We start from the raw sequence: 26,289 nt of genomic DNA, 5'->3' as shown, positions 1-26,289 counted from the left end.
GTGAGCGCATGTTTCACTGGTAGTATGCACAAAGGCAATATGATCTATTGCATACATTTTTTTTTTTTTTTTTAACACTGACTTGCACATAAAACTTGACTATGTTCCATTGATGTACCAAAGTGTTCATTTGCCAGCTTGTGAATAAATACCGGTACACAGGCCCTTGTCACGCTCATAATTGGCTCCAAAGGGCAAAAATCTATATCATTTTAATACTTTGCAATGGAAACATGTGTCATATACCTCTCGTTTTGATGGGTTGACAGCCTCTGGTAACTCTTTAGCCTTCAGCTGATCAAGGGAGAACTTGGCACAGTTCTCAAAACTGTCCTCCACCTCTTCTGCTGCTTTCTAGTTATTGAATGTCAACAGAAGAGAATATGGTAACACCAAGTGTAACATATTTTCCCTTGTTGTAAATCTTCACATTCCAACATACTTCATCAGACCATGACACTCAATGTAAGAGCGGATCAGATGAAATGTTAACACTCTAGCAGTAAAGAGGAAAAATCAAAGAAGTACTATAAAACTAGAAATGTCGCTATGGCGACTGGTATGCTTCCGCCATAAGGCATGGTTCTCCTGATAGGTCTATAGTACAATGTCTTGACAATGTGTGATGACAGTTTCACATAAGTGACATATTAAAATGACAGGTTTGTCAAAAATGTGTTGAATGTTCACTTTCCTTGAACTAGGTTTAATTGGATGAATGGCTATATTGTCTCAGAGTGCAGGTATTTGGAGATTTCAGGATTTTTACTTGACTTTTGACCCTACTTTATAAGTTTATACATTGAGTAATTTTCAAGGTATGGAAAAAAGTGTAATTTCAGGATTAAATAGCAAAGTGTTGGCATTTTCACCTGGCCTTTGACCCTATGACCCTAAAATTCCCTAGAGAATCACTGTCAGGTAGAACATGCATAAATATTACTAAGTTTCATACTGATACCTTGAGTCACTTTCGAGATATGGAGGAAGAAGTGAAATTTAGCACTTTCACTTGACCTCTGACCTTTGACCTTCTGGAGCCGGGTTTTGTAAAAACGCCAGGATTTGTATAAACTCCGGGATTTGTAAAAACGCCAAGAATTGTAACGTCTCGCCGGGTAATGTAAAAATCTCAAAAATTGCATCAACGGGATTTGTAAAAATATCCCAACGGGAAATGTAAAAACGTTCAATTTTGCCGGGAATTGTAAAAATGCGGCCAGGAAATGTAAAAATCATGTACTTCAACGGTATTGTACGTACCGATGGTATTTAATATAGATAATCTCGATATCTAACAAATTTGCTCATGAACATTTACCGTTATAATTTTCCTGTAAACTCCAAAACGGAATTTTCATCAAACTTGGCAGATGACATCTTTATGGTGATATGATGTGATATGATCTTGTTTAAATAAGTCCCCCCCCCCCCCCCAAAAAAAAAAAAAAAAAAAAAAAAACGCCAAAGGGGGGGGGGGGGGGGGAGGGAGTTGAAGCCCCAGAGACCTAAAGTCTGGAATTTTTCATCTTCTTAGTCGAACCAAAAAAGATGGGAGGTAAGTTAGTACTTCGAAGACATTAATGACTGAAATTTCATGTTTGATTATGGCGGATCCAGGCGGCCCTAACCGAGAGGGGGAGGGGGTGAGCAAAGGAAGGGGATTTTCTACATTTTCAGCATCTTCTTGAAAAATCTATGACGCATTTTCAACAAACTTGGCAGATAACATCTTTATCGTGTTATGAGACTCCAGTCTCATTTCATGTTTATTCGTTTGTATATCTGTCTGCTTTTGTTGATCTATCTTTCTAGTGGGCTTCCAGACTATTACTTTTTTTCTCAACTGATGTTTTTCCTCTGAGGGGCCCACAATTTACAAGCTTTGTCTTCTTAGTGGGTCCCTCCATTTTTCGAATTTTGCATACTGTATAATTACTTCTAATCACTTGAGTTATATGATAGTGTATAATTATTATAAGGTGGTACAATCATTGTATATACATTCTTTCATGTTATACTTTACGCACCTTAATTTCTGTTATCAAAAAAGTGATGTTCATATCTTTTTAGTCGAAAAATTAAATAAAACATTGAATTGAATGATATCAATTTGTCAAAATGAGCCCACCCTCCTCCACACAGCCAGGGGGGGGGGGGGGGAGTTGAAGACTCAGTGTCCCTTAAGTCTGATCTTTTAATATATTCTAATCGAAACAGAAAAGATAGAGCTAATTAGGTTTGTGCTATGAGGGCATTAATGACTGAAAATTTATGTTTGATTATAGCGGATCCAGGGGTGCCCCAATTTCGGAGGGGGGATGAGGGATTTTCCACTTTTTCAGCATCTTCTCGAAAAATCTATGACAGATTTTCACCAAACTTGGCAAATAGTATCTTTATGGTGATATGATTTTAATTTGTTAATGACTGAAAATTTATGTTTGATTATAGCGGATCCAGGGGTGCCCCAATTTCGGAGGGGGGATGAGGGATTTTCCACTTTTTCAGCATCTTCTCGAAAAATCTATGACAGATTTTCACCAAACTTGGCAAATAGTATCTTTATGGTGATATGATTTTAATTTGTTAAAATAGCCCTCCCCCCCCCCCCCCCCCCCCCACCGATGGGGGTTGAGGGAGTTGAAGCCTCAGAGTCTCAAAGGTCTAAAAATCTTCCTAGTCGAACTGAAAAGAAAGAGCTAAAGTTAGTGCTATATGGAGACATGAATGACTGAAATTTCATGTTTGATTATGGCGGATCCAGGGGGGCACTGATGGGGGGGGGGGGGTGTGGGGGAATGTGGGGGAGGGGAATTTTCTACATTTTCAGCATCTTCTTGAAAAATATATGATCGCACCACCATAGGGTGAATGTGGGGGGGGGGGGGGTGTTGAATCACTAACTTAGCTCTATTGGTTTTGGTTCGACTAAAAAGACGAAGCATTCCAGAAGGGACTTTGAGACTTCAACTCCTCCCCTCCCCCTCCTTCAGCGTTGGGGGGGGGGGTATATATTTAAACAAATTAAGATCATATCACCATAAAGATGCTGTTTGCCAAGTTTGGTGAAAATCCGTCATAGATTTTTCAAGAAGATGCCAAAAATGTGAACAATTCCCCTAATCCTCCTCATCCCCCCTCCCCAAAAAATCAGGCCCTCGATCCGCAATAATCACACATGAAATTTCAGTTATTAATGTGTTTATAGCACTAACATAGCTCCATCTTTCTTGGTTCAACTAAGAAGATAAAACAATTCCAGACTTTAAGGACTCTCAGGCTTCAACTCCCCAACCCCCCCCCCCCTTCGGCGGGGGGGTTGTAAGGCTTGTTTTACCAAATTAAGATTATGTCACCATAAAAATGCTATTTGCCAAGTTTGGTGAAAATCCTTCGAAGTTGTTTTAAGAAGATGCTGAAAATGTGAAATATTCCCCTCAGCCTCTAATCACACCCCCCCCCCCAAAAAAAAAAAGAAAATCAGAGCACCCCTGGATCCGCCATAATCAATCATGAAATTTCAGTCATTAGTGCCTTTATATAGCACTAACTTTAATAGCTCTACCCTTCTTTTTTTTTTAATTCGACTACAAAGATAAAAATATTTCAGACTTAAGGCCTCTCAGGCTTCAAATCCCCCATTCCCCCCTCCATCCCCCTCCCCCTCCCCCCCCCCCCCCCCCCTTCAGCGGTATGGGGGACGTTAGGGCTCATTTTAGCAAATTAAGATCATATCACCAAAAAAAAAAAAAAAAGCTATTTGCCAAGTTTGGTTAAAATCCGTCAAAGATCCTTCAAGAAGATGCTGAAAATGTGAAAATATTCTCCTCCTCCCCTCACCCCCTACCCCCCCCCCCAAAAAAAAAAAAAGAAATCAGGGTACCCCTCTGGATCCGCCATAATCAAAAATGAAATTTCAGTCATCAATGTCTTCATGGCACTAACTTAGCTCTATCTCTTTTGGTTCGACTAAGAAGATAAACAATTCCAGACTGTAGATACTCAGAGACTTAAAATCCCTCCTTCGGCTGGGAGGGGGGGGGGTTATTTTAACAAATTAAGGTCATATCACCATAAAGATGCTATTTGCCAAGTTTGGTGAAAATCCTTCACAGATTTTTCAAGAGGATGCTGAAAACATAGAAAATTCCCCTTCTCCCCCCTCCCCTCCCCCTCCCAATTAGGGCCCCCTGGATCCGCCATAACCAAACATGAAACTTTAGGTCTCTGAGGCATCAACTCCCCCCCCCCCCCCCCCTTCAGCAGTGGTGGGGGGACTTATTTAATATTTAAACAAATTAAGATCATATCACCATAAAGATGTCATCTGTCAAGTTTGATGAAAATCCGTTTTGGAGTTTACAAGGAAATTAAGCGGTAAATGTTCATGAGCAAATTTGTTAGACATCGAGATTATCTATATCAAATACCATCGGTACGTACAATACCGTTGAAGTACATAATTTTTACATTTCCCAGCAGCATTTTTACAATTCCCAGCAAAATTGAACGTTTTTACATTTCCTGGCGAGACATTTTTACAAATCCGGTTGATGCAATTTTCGAGACTTTTACATTTCCCGGCGAGACGTTTTTACAATTCCCAGCGTTTTTACAAATCCCGGCGAGACGTTTTTACAAATCCCGGTGTTTTTACAAAACCCGGTGTTTTTACAAATCCTGGCTCCACAGACCTTTTGCCAAGAAACTTCCAAGAGAATCTCTATTTGGTAATACATGTATACATTAGGTTTCAAGAAAAATCCTGCAGGCATTGCATAAATATGAGGGAAATAGAGAAATTTAGAGGAGTTGACCTTGACCTTTGACCCCAGACCTTTGACCAATGACTCCCAAATTCCCTAGATAATCACTGCCAGCCAGTACATGCATATGTACTATGTTCTATGAAGACATCTTGAACTATTTGCGAGATATGGAGAAAAAAGTGAATTTTAACGTTTTCACTTGACCTTTGACTTCATGACCCAAAACTCTCTCTGGAGAATCTCTATTTGGTAGTTCATGTATACACTAAGTTTCAAGAAAATACCTTTGTGCATTGAATAGATATGGGGAGAATAGCAAAATTTTGAGCATTTGACCTTGACCTTTTGACCTTTAACCTTGAGCATGTGTACCCAAAAGTTGAAAGGCACATCCTCGTCTACTCATACATATACATGCCAAGTTTCATTAGGATACCTCAAACAGTTTTTTAGTTACGCTGTCCACAAAATTGATTACGGACAGAAGGACAGACAGATGGATGGACGCATAACCCGAAAACATAATGCCTCCTGCAACACTTTGTGGCAGAGGCATTAAAAAATGACCAGCATAAAATCAAATGGCTAAATCATTCTACTTATCAGAAAAAATGGGCTTCAGTAGGACTGAAGGAGGAAACCATACCTGCATTTTGCAGAACTGAATAAACAATTATGCCATCTTAAAATGATCATAACACAAACATTAACTTTTGCATTTAATATCAACAAATTATTACACCTCATGAAAATCGTATGTTATAGCACTGGCAAGTGAAGACAGGAAAACTGCAAGAAAATGTCCTGACTCTCACCAGATCAATGACAACAGCTGCATTCTGCTTGGCCATCTCTTGTCTCATCTGCTCTTCTGTTTGCATGTTCTGAATGAGATAATGTGTTAACATAAAATGGCATTAGACTACTCAGCAAACTCACAATATAAACAAACAAAATTGATTGATATGATGAGTTACATTTTGCAAATCTAATATCTGAAGCTGTCAGACTGCGTTCTACATCCACGTCTGGGATACTTATCCAGAGACAGCACATCTGACTACAATGTATGTTCACTGGGGATGGTGTTATCATTAACTGCACACACACGACTTTTGTGTCATGTCGGTGGCTCCTAAAACTTCTAAATTCTGTGGGTACTGCTCAAAGCTGTGATAATCAGGATATGTTTTTGAATGACCATACTAGGCATAGTCATCAAGAGAAAATGCATCTGATCTGTAATCTGATCTTATCTACACGTATAACTCTGCACAATGCCTCTCATTCTTCCAGCTCTGAAATACAAAGATGTGAAAATCTTGACATACAAATTTCTACCAGAATATTGTGATCTTTGGTATTATTAGGATATACAGAATGATCATACATCATAGGTCACAACAGCTTCATTATTTCATATTTGTATTACTTGATTTCATGATTTTAAAAAATCGTATCACCCCATGTCCAACAAAATTCCTTTTCTTGTAATTTCTATGAATCAGAATAAGATCACAGAGACAAACTTTCAGATGGATTGTAAAGAGAAGGAATCAAAAGTCTGGTTATATTTGTATGTCACACTGTAGATAACACAAACAAGATAAATGTGTGAAACAAATATGTGTCAAAACAAATCAATGTATGCAAATGATAGTTTATGAGAAATGATCAGTGACAAATCATGAACAACAATTAAAACATGCAATGTGTTCTCACAATATCAAAACCTTTCCAAATACTAATCACCACCTCTCAAATGAAGGGTAAGCTTCTTATCATATTCCATCAAGTGTCTGATTATAAATGTCTACATGTAGAAAACAAAAAACAAACTAACAAACAAAAAACAGTGAGTAGAAATAAAAAATTAAGCCTGGGAAGTAAGTCCTTTAAATGAAACTGTTTCACCAATGAAATGGTAGTACTTCAAGTGAGTAAACCACAATGAACCTTAATGCATACATATAATTTTTAAGCAATTTTCCTTTTATTGTTGTTTAATGGTCTGTTATTGCACACAACATTAAGCATTCATCTGACATTAATATCAAACGCACTATTAAAGTATACTGGAAATTGAGAATAGGAGAATCATTTATATTACATCCTTGCTCTATTTTGGCAAGTACCTTAAGAAAGATGAAGACTCGTTCTTTTTCACTGGTATAATCATGAAGTACACAATTTTGTCATGAACAAATCCACTGGGTATCTTTTCCTTATAAGTGTGGGGCCTTGAAGAAAACTGATTATCTTGAGAGTCATGCCATGCATTTTCTAAACCTTATTTAAGCTCAGAAGACAATGCACTAAAAGATAATAAAACAAGTTACAAGAAAGTGACCCCTGTAGTCCATGAGAATTACATGAAACACTACCTGCAAATTTCTAGGTGTTAAAGAAGAAAGAAAAAAACTATAAAAAAAAAAGATTCCGTATGAATATCGTTCTTTCAGTTAATCAAATGACTGTCAATTTATAACAAAACATCAAGGTCCTATGCATAGCACCTCTAGAGGAAAAACTGTTTCTATCCCACTTCTACAATATGTAAACACATTCCACCCAGTCTTTGTTTCTACCAATACTTATACCTTATATACTATATACCTTTTCAATCAACAGAGAAATATAACCATGTCCAGTAGCTTTAACAACTAGACATAAAGGAATCAGAAAATGATAAACAAAATGGAAAATCACATCTTTGCAGCTTGTATGTGACTAATAAATGTCCAAGACAGAAAGTACACCATGGTGCTAATCCATACTACCCTCGAGTACCTTTCATGAGTATGGCTGGTGGGTTCCACGACTTCCCATGTTGTATATCAAACTCAAGTTTATTTTTTGCACTTACACGTCCTCTCTGTGAAACCACTTGCACATTTGTAAAATTGCCCCTCCCAAAATGAAAACAAGCCAAGAGCAGCAGGACATACACAAAGAAGTACATGTAGGTAAATATTAGTAGGCATACCAGATTAGAACAAAGGACAAAGAAGAGACACTCAGTCATGGCTTCCATGATTAATAGAGATCATTTATCATTTTACAATGGCAATAATTATCATTAATAATCAAATATTACACCCATTCTAAAATGTATCTGATACATTCATATCGCAATACAACACAACAAAAATTAATTGGACCAGGTTTGGTTGCAGAAAAAGAATACTCAGCATGCATGACTACAGGAAATGAAATTTCATAATTGATGTCAAATCTGATATCTTATTATTTGTGACAGTTTGACAGGACATGGTATATATCAACACTGTTATCATTTGCACCAGACTCAGCATAAACAATTTTTATATTCACCACTTTTGCTTGTTTGTTAGTTCATCTTTTTGCTCAAAACTTAAGTGCAATACACCTACAATTGTAATGTTCCAATTGACTGTAATAAAAGTAGTACGATCAGTAAAATCACTGACATCCTTCTGAGTTAATGTACTTTTAACCTGTCCATCAATTTACATCACTGTTGGACATTCCTTGCTAGAGATATGACTAGATATAATCTTTCTGGCAGAAGTGCAGTGATCTTTCACTTTAACCCTTCACTAATTACATTTCAAAATAGAAATTGTCACAATTTTTTTCCTGTTTTGCCATTATACAGTGGGTACTTTTATAACAATTCAATAACTGTATGAGTAAAGCAGTATTTGGAGCTACAAAGCGTAAGAAAAAGGGAATTTATAAATGAAGACATCTTGGGAAAGGTATATATCTGACCTGAAAGTAGCTGTGGTCCCATGCCATGAACCAACCAGTGAAGGTCAACGGTTCGTAACTTTGCTTGACCCTGATGAGTTGTGTTGACGTTAGGTCACGTCCACTTGGGTCTGTTTTCAGGTATTCCTGTGGAACACAGTAAAAATGAGCCATTAGTACACCATATTGTCCTCTTACCTCCAAGGAGTTGCAATGTTGTTGGCTGTACTATTACTCAAACAGTGATACACAAAATATATCTGAACTAGAAATGTCACTGTGGCGACTGGTATGCCTCCGCCATAATGCATGATTCTCCTAATAGGTCTATAGTACATGTGGACAATGTGTGATTACATTTACACAAAAGTGGCAAAATAATTAAAGTGACAAGGTTGTCACAAATGTGTTGAATGTTCACCTTCCTTGACCTAGGTCTAATATGATGAATAGGAGAGCATGTATTTGGGAATTTTAGGACTTTAACTTGACTTTGACCCATCCATAAGCTTATGCATTAGGTAATTTTCAAGGTATGGAGAAAAAGTGGAATTTCTGTATTGAATAGTAAATTTTTACCATTTTCATCTAGCCTTTGACCCTAAAATTCACAAGATAATCACTGTCAGGCAGAACATGCATGAATATGTAGTAAGTTTCAAGAAAACTTGAGCCACTTCCGACATATGGAGGAAAAAGTTAGTTCAGCACTTTTACTTGATCTTTGACCTTTTGACCTTTGAGGCAAAAAGAGAAGAAAAAAAAAGAAACTTCCCAGAGAATCTCTATTGGGTTATACATGCATACACCAAGTGTAAAAAAAATAATCCTGCTGGCATTGAATAAATATGAGGGAAATAGTAAAATTTTGAAGTGTTGCCCTTGACCTTTGACCCCATGAACCCTAAATTCTCTAGATAATCACTGCCAGTCAGTACTAGTATGTATATACACTATGTTCCATGAGGATACCTTGAACAATTTCCAACATACAGAGAAAAAAGTGAAAGTTTAATATTTTTACTTGACCTTTTGACCTTTGACCTTTGACCCCAAACTTTCACCAGAGAATCTCAATTGCATAATACATGTATACACTGAGTTTCAAGAAAATATCTTCAGGCATTGCATAGATATGGAGGAAATAGTGAAATTTTACATATTTGACCTCAACCTTTTGACCTTTGACCTTGAGCATGTGCACCCAAAAGTTAGTAGGCACAACTTCACCCCCTAATACACATACATGCCAAGTTTCATTAGGATACCTCAAAAGGTTTTTTAGTTACGCTGTCCACAAAATTCATGACGGACGGACGGACACCCCGAAAACATAATGCCTCCAGCACCACTTCGTGGCAGAGGCATTAAAAAAAAAATAGATAAACAGAACAAAGCTTGCCTATCTACTAATACCAATCAAGCCTTTTGTATTTGATTAAAATTTAATTCAATGATTTCCCTCAAACACAACTATTCATGTACTATTCAATTGCTCTGGCGTTCTGCTGGCATATGTGTACCATATGCACAAGATAATCATTTTTTTCTCTGCTTGGATGGGGTGGCTACCTGCTGCAGTGCCTCCATAACTCAAACTAACAACCCCCTTGAAAAAATCCTGGGTAGACCTATTTCTGCAGGTGATGGGGCAGGAAAATGGATTGACCTTTATTCGATACACAAACAATTGAACTCTTGCCTACATTTCACGCAATCTGGAGTCCATGAAAATAACTAAAAAAGTGTCTCCACTGATGCCATTTCATTGTAAACACAGTGTTATAAAGAATGGGAGAGTGATGTGTAGACTCCTTAGGCTAATCACAGGAAGTATGAATAATATCAGTAAGTTAAAGAACATATTTTCAATTATTGACAGGAAACTGCAGCAACTTCAGGGATGGTACAGTTTCAGTTGAGATGGGGCTTCAGGTTTCCAACATTTTTTTATCATGATTCTCTTTCAGAAAATCAGAAACCTCTTATGAAATATGAAAGAGCGTATGTTACCCACCACAACAAAAGGATCCAAAAGTCACTGACAGCTGAGCCAAGAAAATCAGGTTTGAAATCAGATCATCAAAACTGGTCAAAGTCATTGGATTTATGATTTTGGCATAATTTTGTAGCCTTATGTATCATCTACCATCTGCCAAAATTTTGACGCTAAATGATCGAATGAAAGGCAAGAAATTATAAGTTTTCTGGACCACAATTTTAAGGCTTTCATCTGAATAGAAACATGTCTGAAGATCTGGATTTAGTGCTGCAGATAGACTCCACCCCTAGCAACGATGGAGTGATCTTATTGGTCAGTGCGTGGCATCCTGATTACTGATTGGTCGTGCACAGACTGCTGGCACCAAGCTCGAATGAACATCGCAGAGGTTGCTATGAGCATACCTTCAATTGTCAAGAGATGAAAACTGTCTTGCTTCCCCTAATCATGACTGTGTCAGAAGGAAAACTTAGAAGGCGGTTTACTCGAAACGCTGATTTCCTAAACCATTTGACATGCTCTTATAAAATCATTCATATCTCCGCAACCAAGTACTTTTATGAGCCGTATTATGCATGAAATGAAAGTGGGAGAGTAAGGGAATAATGTCATGTCATTTTCGGAAAATGGACCTCCCCCGACTTACGGATCCTTTTGTTGTAGCGGGTCACATATAATTCTAAGAGGAATTCAAAGTTTATATGAGAAAAATTAGATTTGAAATGGCTGAGATATCCAAAACAAAGCGATCCTAATAAAAGTGGGACCCATCTTTTATTAGGATTGCTTTGTTTTACTTTGTTTTTTGATATCTTAGCCATTTCAAACCCGATTTTCATCAAAAGAACTTTGAATTCCTTTAGAATTGTATGCTCTTTAACATTTGGTTACAAGTGGTTTCTATAGTATCTCGCAAAAAGTTAAAAGTTGAATCCTCATCTCAACCAGTACTATACTATCTCTTTAACCAATGTTTGGTCAAGTCTGAGGACCTAATTGGTTATAATATTTACAGTGTATCATATGCTACACACATTGACAGTCAGTGTGTATCAGAGATTCTGAGAGGTATAATTATAGCCTCAAAAGTCTTGGGATATTGTCATTGACCATAGTCTCATACCATGGTCTAATTACATTTAATATACATTGTAAAAGAGTAACCTCCCATTGAGCTAATGTATCTTTTGTTTATGGAAGAGTAGGTACATGTAATGCATTTCTATGAATTCATCACATTCAAGTGCACAAGAAAACTCTTGTTGCTAGCAAAGAAGACAAAGTCTTCATTTCATACCATTGCTGTGGTTAGGACTTGCTTCTTCTCTTCATCATTTGCACCTTGGCCAATCCAGATGTAGAGCTTGGAGAGGCAAAAAACACATTATTGGTTAATTTACTCAATTAATTTCATAGACAGTGGCAAATCAGGGGGGGGAGGGGGAGAGGGGAAAATGCCCCTCTTTAATTTTTCGTAAAAAAAAAAGAAAAAAAAAAGAAAGAATAAAGCCCCCCCCCTTTGATTTTTTTATTGTATTGGCACCAGAAAATTGTGCTGAAGCCTTTTTTTCTTTCTTTTCTTGGGGGGGGGGGGGGGGGGTGTCAGCTAATTAAACCCGAAAGTGGGACCAGAAATATTTTTTTGCGTCCCACCCCCCCCCCCCCCCCCCCACTTTTACAAAATTCCTCAATAGAGACAAATACAAGGCAAGGCAAAGTCATACCAAACATGCAAAACATCAATTAAGACAACAGGTAGGAATGACATGATTCGTGGCAAGCACATTCAAAATCAACAGAAGACAAGAACCCACAGGGAGCTTAACACTGATATGAGCTTCAAAATGAATTCAACTTTTATGCAACTGCCAAGTGGTAGTTCTATGTCATTATTTGAATACTTGACCTATAAAGGGTGTCTACAGAATAGAGAGATGATGACTTAAATTTACAGTGTCCCTATCCTTAGTAGCACTGCACCAAGGCTCTCATCGGGACCACATGTACCTTCTGAAGTAGAACTATCAATGAAGGTGATTAAAGGGGATGGCTAGTAACTGATCAGGGGGTATCAGTGGGAATCAGTGGGAATGCTGGGGGATGACTGTTCCAATCTTCATGGGAATCATTTAAGAGTACATTATATATCTACTGTTGTGTGAAAATTATTTGCTTCAGAATGGTCACATATTCAAGTAATGTGCAGTTTAATGTTTCCAGGTTAGCATGCCAGTACAGTGTACTGTACATACCAAATCTGAAATAAATTGCTTAAATACAGTGGAAGTAGTTCACTCCAAGGTTTTGGGAAAATTGTGGTTACCATGTCATCACTCCCTATGACAACAATTTAAAAAATAAAACAAAATATGTCACCACATCTACACCTCAATGTCATCATGTACCCTAAGTTTCATCTTAAAGGACAAGTTCACCTTCATAAACATGCAGATTGAGTGAATGCAGCAATATTAATAGAACAAATCAGCAAGAGTTTGAGGAAAATCAGACAATCCATTTAAAAGTTATGAATTTTTGAAGTTTCTACTTAGTCACTGCTGGATGAGAAGACTACTTCAGCTTGTGATGTCACATGTGTACAATGATAAAAAGAAAATATTAAGAAAATTCAAGATATTTTCTTCTTTTTTTTTGCATAATAAAAGAACACATGACCTCTCTCTTTCAGAAGGCAAGGGGGAATAATATTACCCTTAAAATATGTCAGTGACAAGTCGACGAAATGTGCACTTTTTTTCAAAAGTAAAATTTTGTGAAATTATCTTTATATTTTCCTTGTATCATTGTACTCATGTGACATCATACACTGTAGTAGTCCCCTCATCCAGCAGTGACTGTGCAGATAATTTAAATAATTCACAACTTTTGAAGGAGTTGTCAGATTCTCCCCAAACTTTCACTGATGAGTTCTACTAATATTGCTGCATTTACTCAATCCACATGTATATGCAGGTAGACTTGTTCTTTAATTGCTTCAAAACTGTAGGAGTTCATGGCGCAAGATTTACAACGGACCACCCGACCAGCTGCCTGACCACATGCTGATCCCCTTTATACACTTGGTGTGTACGGGGGTATAATAACTCTGTATTCTCTACCCTTCAGGATGATTCCTTCAGTATGGTTCCCAGCAAGCCTGATGAAATCCTGATAATGTATTACATTGTACAGAGGAGAAGTGTTATACTTGGATCTTGACTTTCACTGGCCTTGAGGATTTACCGTCAACCTTGCATGAGTTGACCTTGCACAAGTCAAAAAAAAAAATGGCTAAGTTGAAGAAAAATGCTACATCCAATAGATTCAAGATTCACGATTCAAATTTATTTTCATTTCCATGAAATAAACAGAGAAATTATATACAATGTATTAAGCAAACATATTTGTAATAATTGTAAAAATACAATGCATTTAAGTGTCATGATAGTAAAGTTTTCTTCAATATTCTCTGAGGTCATTGGAGTTTTTTTGTTCTCATGATTCAATAACATGCAAGCTCTATAACTGTTATTCTTTTCTGTGACATTGATAAAAAATACCTCATTGTAAGTATCAAGAAGCATGACATCATCCTCAATGAGGTCTTGTTGAGTGAAGTTGTTGATTTCTTCCACACGGAAGTTTCCTGAGGCATTAGAGCACTGGAACAGTCTTGGTGGGTTTGTTAGTGTTTCCTCCTGTAATATAAACAAACAATCCTTGAACTTTAATTAAAGAAGGAATGAGAATGAATGTACACCTTGAAATTGACTAAACACACATTGTGCCTATAGTGCTCAATAATACATGCCATCCTCAATGGCCTACACTATATTAAGGCCAAGTCAAATCCATGCATTATGTAAATTTTGATCAACATGTAATTGCATATGACATAGAGCAAGCGCCAACAAACTTCCAATCACATACAGTGAAACCCCATTATAACGAGGTCCATGGGACCGCCAACATTACCTTGTCATAACCGGTACCTCGTTATAACCGTACGCATAAAAAAACAAAGAAAAGCATAAGCACAAAGTCATATACCAAGCAATCAAATTTAACAGCAGTCTTTGCGTTTTTATTAAACAAGTATGGATCATTATTTATGAGAGAGAGAATAAAATGGTATTACTTGTATTTGTGAATTGATGCAAAAAGACGAAAAAAGTAGGGGTTGAAATGCCTTCTTTATTTTTCTTCCGAAACTCTCTTCGCATGTACATCATAGGTGCATTCTTGAGAAGTTCTCGGCAGGGTGATATTCGTGATGCTTTCTACACCTATCTCCCCACCTATCTCTTCCTCGTATATTAAACCACTCTGAGAGAATGACATTTTTCGTTTGCAAAATACAGCGTAAAATGATAATGAACAAAATCATATTGTATAAAATGAGTTAAGTTTTATCTAAACACCTATGCAAATAGAGTAACATGCATGCGTGGTTTACCGTAACTTGCCGTTTAAGTTCCACCAAGCGGGACTGCGATGATTTCATGAATTATTTGGGCTGTAATCTTATAGCATACATGACCATTTTTATGTTTGCGCCCGAAGAGGGTGAAAATGCGTTATTTTCTTCTGAATATTTCTTCGCATTTTGTATACTATATCATACATCCGTTCCTGAAAGATAAGTGGCAGAATTGAATTTGGGAGATCATGATCCTTTTTACACATATCTCGTATACCTCATAGACCATTTTAAAAGAATGAAAATCTTCATTTTGAAACGCAGTGATAAATGATAATGAACAAAACCAGATCTAATAAAACCATTAAACACTTTTGGTACTTTTTCTGAACACCGGCTCAATTTTTTATATGATTATCACCTGGCAGAATCACAATGATTTCATTAGTTAGGCCTATCTGGGCTTTATTTTTTTATGTACTGTACGCACTTAGGTTTACTAACAAGCAAAACAAAAACAAAAACAACTAGAAATGTCGCTATGGCGACTGGTATGCCTCCACCATAATGCATGATTCTTCTAATAGGTCTAGATAGTACATGTGGACAATGTGTGATTACATTTTCACAAAATTGGCAAAATATTAAAATGACAAGTTTGTCACAAATGTGTTGAATGTTCACCTTCCTTGACCTAGGTTTAATTGGATGAATAGGAGAGCATGTATTTGGGATTTAAGGACTGTAACGTGACTTTGACCCATTCAAACGTTTATGCATCGAGTAATTTTCAAGGTATGGAGAAAAAGTGGAATTTCTGTATTGAATAGTAAATTGTTACCATTTTCATCTGGCCTTTGACCCTAAAATTCATTAGATAATCACTGTCAGGCAGAACATGTATAAATATGTAGTACGTTTCAAGATAACCTGAGCCACTTCCGAGATATGGAGGAAAAACTTAGTTCAGCACTTTCCCTTGATCTTTGACCTTTTGACCTTTGAGGCAAAAACAAAAGAAAAAAAAAACTTTCCAGAGAATCTCTATTAGGTTATACATGCATACACCAAGTGTAAAAAAAAAATAATAATCCTGCTGGCATTGCATAAACAAGAGGGAAAAAGTAAAATTTTGAAGTGTTGCCCTTGACCTTTGACCCCTTGAACCCTAAATTCTCTAGATAATCACTGCCAGTCAGTACACGTAAATATACTATATTCCATGAAGATACCTTGAACAATTTCCAAGGTACAAAGAAAAAGGGTGAAGTTTTGATGTTTTTACTTGACCTTTTGACCTTTGACCTCATGACCCAAACTTTCACCAGAGAATCTTAATCGGGTAATACATGTATATATTAAGTTTCAAGAAAATATCTTAAGGCATTGCATAGATATGATGGAAATAGAGAAATTTTATGTATTTGACCTTGACCTTTTGACCTTTGACCTTGAGCATGTGCACCCAAAAGTTGATAGGTACAACTTCACCCCTAATACACATACATGCCAAGTTTCATTAGGATACCTCAAAAGGTTTTGATAGTTACCCTGTCCACAAAATTCATTACGGACGGACGGACGGATGGAAGGACGGACGGACGGACAACCCGAAAACATAATGCCTCCGGCACCACTTTGTGGCGGAGGCATAAAAAACTGGAAGTCAGAACTTAAAATGGAAAGGATGTAATGATGAGCTGCACATGCATTCCAAAAACATTTTTCATTTTGGCCACGAGTGTCGTAACATGAAAAGATTTTGAATGCGTTTTTTTTTTTTCACGTTGCGATGTGGTCTCAGCTAATATTACGCACAACCGTGTATCTGGAGGGGAAAAGGTGAAATAGATTATGTTTAATAACTTACTGTACACAGCAAATATTTTGCGAGGTTTTTTATTTTTGGGATTTTTTGAGTGGGAGGCTATTCGCGAATTTAAAAATGCGCGAAAATATTAACTGTCATTCTGTCATTCTGAAATAAATGTGACGTGCAAAATAACAACCTTCGTTCGGTTCTGTACTCCACAATCGCGAATTCAACCACTCGCGAAACTGTCGGGAAGTCTTGATATGCAAAAAATTAGACTCGCGAAATAATCATAAAATTAATGCGTATACAGACAGTAAGAACATCAGAAGGTATTCCTGTGTCTTATCGCATGGTTTAGAAGAAAACATGGACAGAGCGGTACTCGGTTATTCGTCTCTGATAGTGGGGATTATTAAAGAAGGATAACGATGGGACTGAGCCTAACATGTTTGTTTCCGAGTCTTCCCGCTTCAGATAGTTCATGTAGAGAGCGGATGGCATGGGGATCGTGTACATTTACAGTGCGCATTGTGTGTATGCACATTATACTGTGTTCAGCACAGACTCTGCAGGACAGGAACTAGAAAGGCGACTGATGCCTCCGCCATAATGCATGATTCTCCCAATAGGTGTATGGTACAATGTCTTCACAATGTGTTCTGACAGTTTCACAAAACTGACAAAATATTGAAATGACAGGTTTGTCAGAAATATCTTGAATGTTCACTTTCCTTGAACTAGGTTTGCTATAATTGTCTAAGAGTGCAGGTACCTGTATTTGGGGAATTGAGAACTTTTACTTGACTTCTGACCTACCCTTTTATAAGTTTATGCATTGAGTAATTTTCAAGGTATGAAGAAAGAGTGTAATTACAGTATAAAATATATATATATATTTGCATTTAAACCTGACCTTTGACCCTTAACCTTTGACCTTCTGGCTGGAAATTTCTCAGACAATCTCCATTAGGGAATACATGTATATACCAAGTTTTAGTTTTAAAAATAATAATGTAAGCATTGCATATACTAGTATATGAGGGAAACAGTAAAATTTTGAGGAGTTGACCTTGACCTTTGACCCCCTGACTAGTGACCCATTCCCTATAAAATCCCTGCCAGTCAGTACATGTGTATGTACCAAGTTCCATGAAGATACATTGAACCATTTGCAAGAAAAGTGAAATTGTAACATATTCACCTAACCTTTGACCTTTTGACCTTTGACCTTATGACATGAAACTCTCTCTGGAGAATCTTTATGCAGTAGTACATGTCTACAATAAGTTTCAAGATAATACCTTCGGGCATTGCATGGATATGGGGGAAATAGCAACGTTTTTAGCATTTGACCTTGACCTTATGACCTTTGACCTCTTGCCAATGTCACTAAAATCTACTCAACTAATTGCCCCATCATACATCATCCTTGGACCAAGTTTGGTGAAAGCCGCTTCATCCAGTTTAGAGTTATCACGTAAACAGATAAATTTTAGGATTTGACCTTGATCTTTGACCTTTGACCTCTGTCCAATTTCACTCAAAACCTAATCAAGTAATTTTCCCATCATACATCATCCTCAGACAAATTTTGGTGAAATTTGCTGAATCCAGTCTTGAGTTATCGCGTAAACAGATACAATTTAATGATTTGACCTTTGACCTTTGGCCGATTTCACCCAAAATCTAATCAAGTAATTGCCCCATCATACTTTATACTTGGACCAAGTTTGGTAAAATTCCAGTCAATATTACTCAAGTTATCGTGTAAACGAATGCGGACGGACGTACGTACAGACGTACGTACAGACGTACGTACAGACGTACGGACGTACAGACGGACGGACGGACGGACAACCCGAAAACATCATGCCTCCGCCACCACTTCGTGGCGGAGGCATAAAAAGACATGGATAGCGTGAATTCCGTTTTCAACGTTTCGTTTGTCGCATGCTTGAAATAGGCAGGTCAAGAAATGGAACCTTGTTATATCCGATCAGATTGCTTATGTTTTTCTTTATCATGATGCACCAAAAATGTCCTCGTTATAACCAGAATCTCGTTATAACCGATTCGTTCTGCCATAGGTATACACACGAAGGAAAACGGGACTGACATGATCACCTCGTTAAAAACGGTTCCTCATTATAACCGAACTCATTATAACGGGGTTTCACTGTACATGTATGTAAGGTATGCTTATTTTGTAACTGCTTTAGCCATGCACAGTTCAAGTACTTTGTGAAATAGTGCCAATATGTCCAAGCAAGTTAAGAAAATTTATTTTGTTTTCCACACATCTGTTTCTTACTGATTTTCTTCAATCTTGAAATTCACTGTAGGACATATGACTAGAGTAAAGCACTTATTGTATTTCCAAGCATCATCAGCATACCTATTTACATTGCATTTACCATCCTACATTGCCATAAATTTGAGCTACTAGTAAATGTATATCACGTCTCTGCAGGATTAAACTTACATCACACAACACAATATCAACCAGGCAGGTGAAAGTATATCTGACGTGACTGTAAACTGCACTTCCAAAATTTTGTGCTGAAGACATTTCTCTGAATATAGTGACTAAAATGGTTTAATAGCTGCTGACTGGCAAAACCAAGTCCTACCTGTAATTTTGGGTTTGATGCATATTCCTGCTTGCCTCCAAGAGCTTCCCAGAACTCGGCTGGCTCACTGCCTTCTGGGACCAGGGTGTAAGCACTGCCAAGACAAAAATGAACAATATCAGTCCATCAGTGTTCTCTTCTCTTTATTTTGTGCACATGCATTTTAGAAGAAAACAATCAACTTTCTTGAATCTATTGCTTGTAGGTAACAACCAATTCAAATGGAGCTTCAATATTAGACAGCTCCCCATTCATTTACATGTCTTAGCTCTTTATTCACAGTTTTTATCATCAACTCTTACCTCTTTGGTTCAAGCACCTTGGCAACTTTCTTTCCAAGTTCTCGTTCATCACCACTGCCCCCCTGGGATGGCAGAAAATTAATATATTAGATGTGCCTTTTGAAATGGTAAAAAAGCACAGAATGTTGAAGGAAAACAAACTCCACAGAAATATAAGAGAAAAATATGAACATTGAGAGAGTACAGAATGGAAAGATGATGTGGCACACAGTAAAGTACAAGATTACTGGAATTTAAATTACCACGCAGTTTAAAAGAAGAAAAAAAGATAATCTGTTGAATGATTTTTCATCTGGCATGAACATTTTTTCCAACAAAATCACTTTCCCTGAATTTTTCATGGGGTTTCTCAGCATTTATAACTGTGGGTCTGAGCATGCCTCTGGTTGTTGTTGGTGTTTCTTTTCTTTTTTTAAAGATATGAATATTACTCTTCCAATCACATCATAGCAATTTGTTGATACATAAGTGTCATATTAGTAATATACTAAGTACACTGAAAGCTTTCATTTCACAAAAATATTGTTCGTGGGCAATTACTCTATACAGTACTGTACCTTTCACTCTTTCAAACTTGCAAATTTCCCAAAATTTACCTACATTTAAAGCTTCAGACAATTTTTTTATATGCATATCTCTTTGGTACTCTTACCTTGCCAGCCCAGATGTAGAGGTGCTTAGGCGATTTTACCACAAAAATGTCATTCGAGTTGAGCGACTGAGCTGTTGCTTGAACCTGTTAAGTGATGACAGCCACAGTGCAAAGGAACAAATGGTGGGTTTTTTTTTATTCATTTATTTATTTTTACAAATTGTTACTTGAAAAAACAGAGTTTTACACTATTAATAGCAAAGTGTCATAGAAACTGAAATATTGTCTCTTTCTGTACAGAGTTTTATACTTCCTACATACACACTTACATAAAACAAACCAACCCTGAAGGAGCTGGAGCATGTCCTCACAAACTGGAGCAAACCATGCAACACCTTGAGGTATACATGCAATGTACCATTTTTTATTGGGTTTTGGGTTTCTACCTGCCTGAAAGAGCCTCTTGATAAATATACAGTAAGTTTAAAACAGGACAAATAACCAAACAGAGCAGCCTAAAAACAGTACACGCCATCACATAGCAACTCATCAGATGGGTCTGTTCAGTCATGATAAGTTATCCTACGACAGTCCTTTAGAATTAAGACATTACGTTTCTCAGCATTTCTTGCCTCTCCACTGATTATTCTTCTGGTTAAAGCATCTACATTAGTAAATACAATGTACATGCCTTAATTCAGATAGACAACTTATGTTGATCTATACATGTGCAACAGATGTTGCTATCCATCCCATACTTACTTCAACTGCTCTTGTGTTGAATTCGTTTGTTCCTTTAACTTGGTAGAGTCGCACTCTCTTGGTCTTTAAGTCCTCTGCCTGCACTCCCTTAAAGCCACTCGCTTTCCCTTCCTTTGATCATAAAGAGCCCAAAGTAAATCATTACATGCACATGGCCCACAAGGTTCTTCATTTCCAACTTCACAACAGCAATGTGATTCAAGTGATTAATGCAATTTAGCATTCATATAATCTTATGTAGAAAACATTTTTTTCTAATGGTCATTTGTTAAAATAAAGATGTTTATTGAATAAAAATGTACAGCATTAAAGTAAAAGAGATTAACTGCATTACAACTTCTGTATTGTTTGAGCCTTTCTTTTTTTTTATTTTTTTTTTTTGCATTTGAATGAACAGAGCAACACATGTACACGATGGAATTTTTTCCCCCTATACCACATGTACATTTTGCAATGCATAAAGCTCTAGCTTCTATGAGCACTTGCATTTGGGTATTTATGTGTAATTACCAGAACATGTGTTCAAAACATATCAGGAGAACTGTTACATATATGTGTGTTTGACAAATGAATAAAGATGCTAATTATATATACATGTATCTGCAGGCATTGGAACTATATTCATGCACCAAATCCTCCATATAATATACAAGGTACATGTACATGCATTCTGCATTCTTGTTTACTGTATTTTTTTTTTTTTTTTTTTTTTTGGGGGGGGGGGGGGGGCTCAGTCACTGATATGACATAAGCCATCATGCTTTACATGCAGTTACAATTTAGCAGTCATCAAGCCTTGGTATGTTGGTGATGGCAATATCAGTTAAAGGCATAATTTACCATTTGCAGATGAAACAAAAACCCAGCATTAGTGCTTTAAAATAGTTCTAAAATGTGAGTTAAGGATAGAAACACAAATGCATGAAATGTGATATCTTGAACGTTTTTTAAATCACTGCTCCCAAAGGTAAACAGGACCTTTGTAAAATCTGCCAACTTTATTAATGCATGTAAAACTACACATTGTATTAAAAAAGAATACACTACAACTCTCAAATATTTCCCACACTGTTCTTTCAAAAATAATAATTTCCCTTCTTTATTACTAGTTCATTATCTTATTTTTGTTCTTTCAATGATGATACATTACATAACATGGCACTTCAATGTGTTGAGAAAATGCCTTTATTTGTAGGTCAATTCATCAAAATCAGTTGTGACTATTTAAAAAAAAGTCAAAAAGTACAAAAGTCTTCATCTTAAAATGTGGGAATCCTGAATCAGATTAGATGCTATTGCTTTCTGAGAAATGAAAGATGATAAAGAATTTTATCTGCTAACACTAAACAAAAATTCCTGTAAATTTCTGTAATCTGAGTATTCAAAATTATTCAAAGTTTCCTAGGTGTTATACATCATGATCTTGTAAATCGGTATGATTTGGTAACATTGATGAAATAATGTTATAATCACTTAGAGACTCAATCAGTGCTGTTATCTTCAGCACCTTCATCTTTGTTTATTAACTTTAGAGGCTGCTCTCAATATCTACTACTATGAAGGAGGAAACATTGTTGCAATTTAATTTCTTAAACCTTAGCTAGGTATTAAGGATGTTTCAAATATTGCTATTTTGGGAGATGAGTGAGTGAATCACACAACTCACTGCTGTACCAGGCAAGAGATCCAAAAGCTGTTCACCTTTACCTTCAAGTTCACCTTCTACACATTTTTGCAGAATATCATGTAAGAACATACCAAAGTTGAGAGGTGGGGTGAGGTGCTTTGATGCCCTCCAGGGGAGCATGGTGTTCATTTGTATATTCTATCACACTGGCGATATCTTCTGCCAAGTCTGTAGAAAATTTGACCATGCATTTTTAAAAAGATCAAAATGTGGAATTGGGCCCTACCTGAACCCCCCCCCCCCCCCTTCCCATCCTCATCCCCTGGATCTCTGGATCTGTCATGAATAAGCTTGAAACCAAGTAACCAATCTACTTCCTCAGAACACAACTTAGCTAGTCAATTCTGGCTCTGGAGAGATTTGTAAAGTTTCTTTAGTTGGGAACTTTGTCTCCTCCCCCCCCCCCACCCCCCTAAAAAAAAAAAATAAATAAATTTAAAAAAAAAAATAAGAAAAAAAAAACTGGCATTACCATGACAATCATTTGAAGGATGACTGTGTAAAACTTGATCATGTTGGTGCATATCATACAGTCTTGTACAACTCTCTTGTGACGTGACAATAATGACACATAAATGATAATATGCTCCTGATGGTAATGAATAAATGAATTTGGACTACAATATCTAATACTCAACTACTGTGTAAAACTTGATCATGTTGATGCATATCATACAGTATTGTACAACTTTCTTGTGATGTGACAATAATGACACATAAAATGATAATATGCTACTGATGGTAATGAATAAATGAATTTGGACTAAAACATCTAATACTCAACTACTTTTTTCAACTATCACAACTGCTATTTCAAATTATGATAAAAAGGGCAGCTGAATAGTTGACCCATTTACTGTTACACTGTTCCGAAACCTTACCATAACCTTATCATGGAATGTCCGTAGTGGGTAATCAAAAATGAAGACAATGATATCTGTTCTCAGAGAAATAATCATTGTCTGATTTTACTCGCGCATGTACAAATTAACAATCTTATGCTCCATGAGAAACAACCAGCATGCATCTTGGTTTCTTCATGAAATTGTAGCAAAGAATAAAAATAAAAGAACTTAAAGAAAGTCTGTGTAAAATTAGGTCGGCTGGGGGAGTGGAGAACCTTTACTTGCTTGTACAAAACAATGATGATTATAACTGAAACACAAAATATGAAAGAAAGGAGTTGCTGGAGTCACCGAGGCGATATACATGGAAAATGGTTGACAAATCAAAACATTTTTTCTGGAACCCAAATACAGATTGTATAACTCCCAAATCCCATGCACATGTACAATGATATATCTTAAACTCCAGATGTACTTTGACAATCTACTGTAAAAGTGGAAATTTTTGCGGTGTTAAAATTTTTGTGTATTTTGCTCAACCAGAAACTAGCAACTAATAAAAATGTTTCCAGACTAAACTGTCTACAGTTATGGTTTAATGAGAAAAATACTGATATCTCCTTATATTTTAAGATTTATTGCAAACATTTCATAAAAATGGTATGATGTTTTGTGATACAACAGACCTACACATGTGCATTAAATGTAATATCTTGAACATTTCTTTAATTCACTGCTCCCAAAGGTACACAGGACCTTTAAGGGTGATGTTATTCCCCCTGCTTTATGAAAGAGGTGAGTCAAGTGCTCTTTCATTATGCTGGAACAAAGTTTATAGTCAATGGAGACATCAGGAAGTAGTCTCCTTACCTAGCACTGACAGTATTAAAACTTTAAAATTCATAAACTTTGAATCCATTATCTGATCTTACTCAAACTTTCACTGATGTGTTCTTATATTGCTGCCTGCACTCAGTTCACATTTATTTTCAATTTCCTTTAACTTCATCTAGGATCAAAGTGTGTGCACCTTTTATACTATCATCTGCCTGATCTTTATTGCTAAAATTGTATCTTGAAATGTGACCCTACATCAGAAAGCTACAAAAACTTGCAAGGGTTGATTCTCAAGAAGATCTGAATAAATGCATTTGGGGTTAACTTGCTCCCCCCCCCCCCCCCCCCCAACCTAGGACCTCCTTCTTTGTTTTTGCACAATTTTTTTTTTTGCACTTATTTTTGCACAATACATACATAGGGTGTGACCACTTTGGGCCCCCTCCCCCAACCTTTTTGACCCTGGAAATGGCACTCGGAAAAAAAAATGAATGTGGTTAAGGTTTTGCTGATTGCAAGCTATACCACAGCGATTCTTTTTTGGTTAGCTGATGAGTGCGAGTAAGGCCTTTTTTTTTTCTTTCTTTCTTTTTGTTAGCTGATGAAACCTGGAAGTGACAGCAGAAGCGCTGAAGGCATTTTTTCTTTTTACTTGTTGGTTGATGAAACCCAGCAGTTGCACAAATATGAACTGGACTCCCCTCTTTTGAAATTGTGGTATCGGCCAGGTGAATGAAAACCCTATATATCAAGATAGTCTGCAGTACCTTTGATTACTTTGACATCATTATGAATGGAATATTCTTTATGAGTTTTAGGTTTATCAGAAAACTCCATTAAAGTGGTCCCTTTTTCATTCTTAACCTCCTAATGGGTGATTCATTCTGCATGCATATCTCTCACCATGTTCAAGATGATTTTGATAGACTAAAATCAAATCAAAGAGGTAAGGGTAAAATACTACCTGAAATAAGAAAGTTATAGAAATGTTCATGTTTTACAAAAGCAGTGAAATCAGTAACTACCACATATTCAAACTGGCAGTAGTAATGTCATTACTTCATTTCCCTTGTTTTTCATTGGATTGTACACAATTCTTCAGTTTATAAGATATAGCATTCTCACAAAATTATTGTAGTTTGTAATAATCTAGTAATGATGACATTAAGGAAGGGGGAAGTTGCACATGCTAAATCATAATACCAAAAACATGATTTTTATTCATTTGCATGTATTCAAAAGAAAAGAAAACTTGCAAAATTTTGAAATTCCATAACTTTCTTATTCTATGACAACTATGATGGAATTTTTATCATTTTGTTTGTCTGATATTCCTCTATTTTATTAAAAATTAACTCGAACAAGGTGTGAACTTGCACTTTAACTTCAAGGTCCCCTTATTCAAAAGTAGCATTCCTACAAGTTTGATTTTCAGTCATTTATATTGAGGGCTATGGGCCCTCTATCAATTTCATTTGGCTACATCTCTTTGGTTTTGTGACACAAGGTCACAAACAATCATGACTACTCTTCCAACATGTCGGTTATTGCCATGCCATCTCATGAACCAAAGTGATACAAGTATTTCTTTGCTCATGTAACTTTACTGGGATCATCTTTTCTATAGATGCAAAACAATTTTCACATGAGTGCAGGCTGAATGAACTCTCCCTCTAGGGTGAAATCTATTGACAACATTATATACACAGTGGCGGATCCATAGGGGGCGCACCGGGCGCACGCCCCCTCTTTATTTTTTTGTTAAAACAAAAGAAAAAATGGGGGGCACTGGCTCCCCACTTTAATTTTGTAAAGGTGCCTCCTCTTTACGGAATTCCTGGATCCGCCCCTGATACAGGTGTTTTAGCAGTGAGCACTTGGTATTGGCATTT

The 26,289-nt window shown here is 36.7% G+C and overlaps 1 protein-coding gene across 1 annotated transcript in view; it reads right to left on the bottom strand.

The window, feature by feature from the left end:
* LOC140245487 (villin-1-like) overlaps positions 1-26,289 on the bottom strand; it is a 127,740-nt gene that overhangs the window by 2,482 nt on the left and 98,969 nt on the right. Inside the window, exons 16-24 of the mRNA XM_072325056.1 lie at positions 21,029-21,139; positions 20,327-20,410; positions 19,675-19,736; positions 19,373-19,466; positions 14,067-14,204; positions 11,804-11,869; positions 8,526-8,651; positions 5,588-5,656; positions 247-354 (exon numbers count right to left, since the gene is read on the bottom strand). Of these exons, the coding sequence (XP_072181157.1) occupies positions 247-354; positions 5,588-5,656; positions 8,526-8,651; positions 11,804-11,869; positions 14,067-14,204; positions 19,373-19,466; positions 19,675-19,736; positions 20,327-20,410; positions 21,029-21,139 (858 nt within the window). The remainder of the gene's footprint in view (positions 1-246; positions 355-5,587; positions 5,657-8,525; positions 8,652-11,803; positions 11,870-14,066; positions 14,205-19,372; positions 19,467-19,674; positions 19,737-20,326; positions 20,411-21,028; positions 21,140-26,289) is intronic.

The sequence above is a fragment of the Diadema setosum genome, chromosome 22, assembly GCF_964275005.1.
Source record: "Diadema setosum chromosome 22, eeDiaSeto1, whole genome shotgun sequence".
NCBI classification, from domain to species: domain Eukaryota; kingdom Metazoa; phylum Echinodermata; class Echinoidea; order Diadematoida; family Diadematidae; genus Diadema; species Diadema setosum.
The sequence above is the reverse complement of the archived record's forward strand: the minus strand, read 5'-3'. Positions and strand labels throughout refer to the sequence as shown.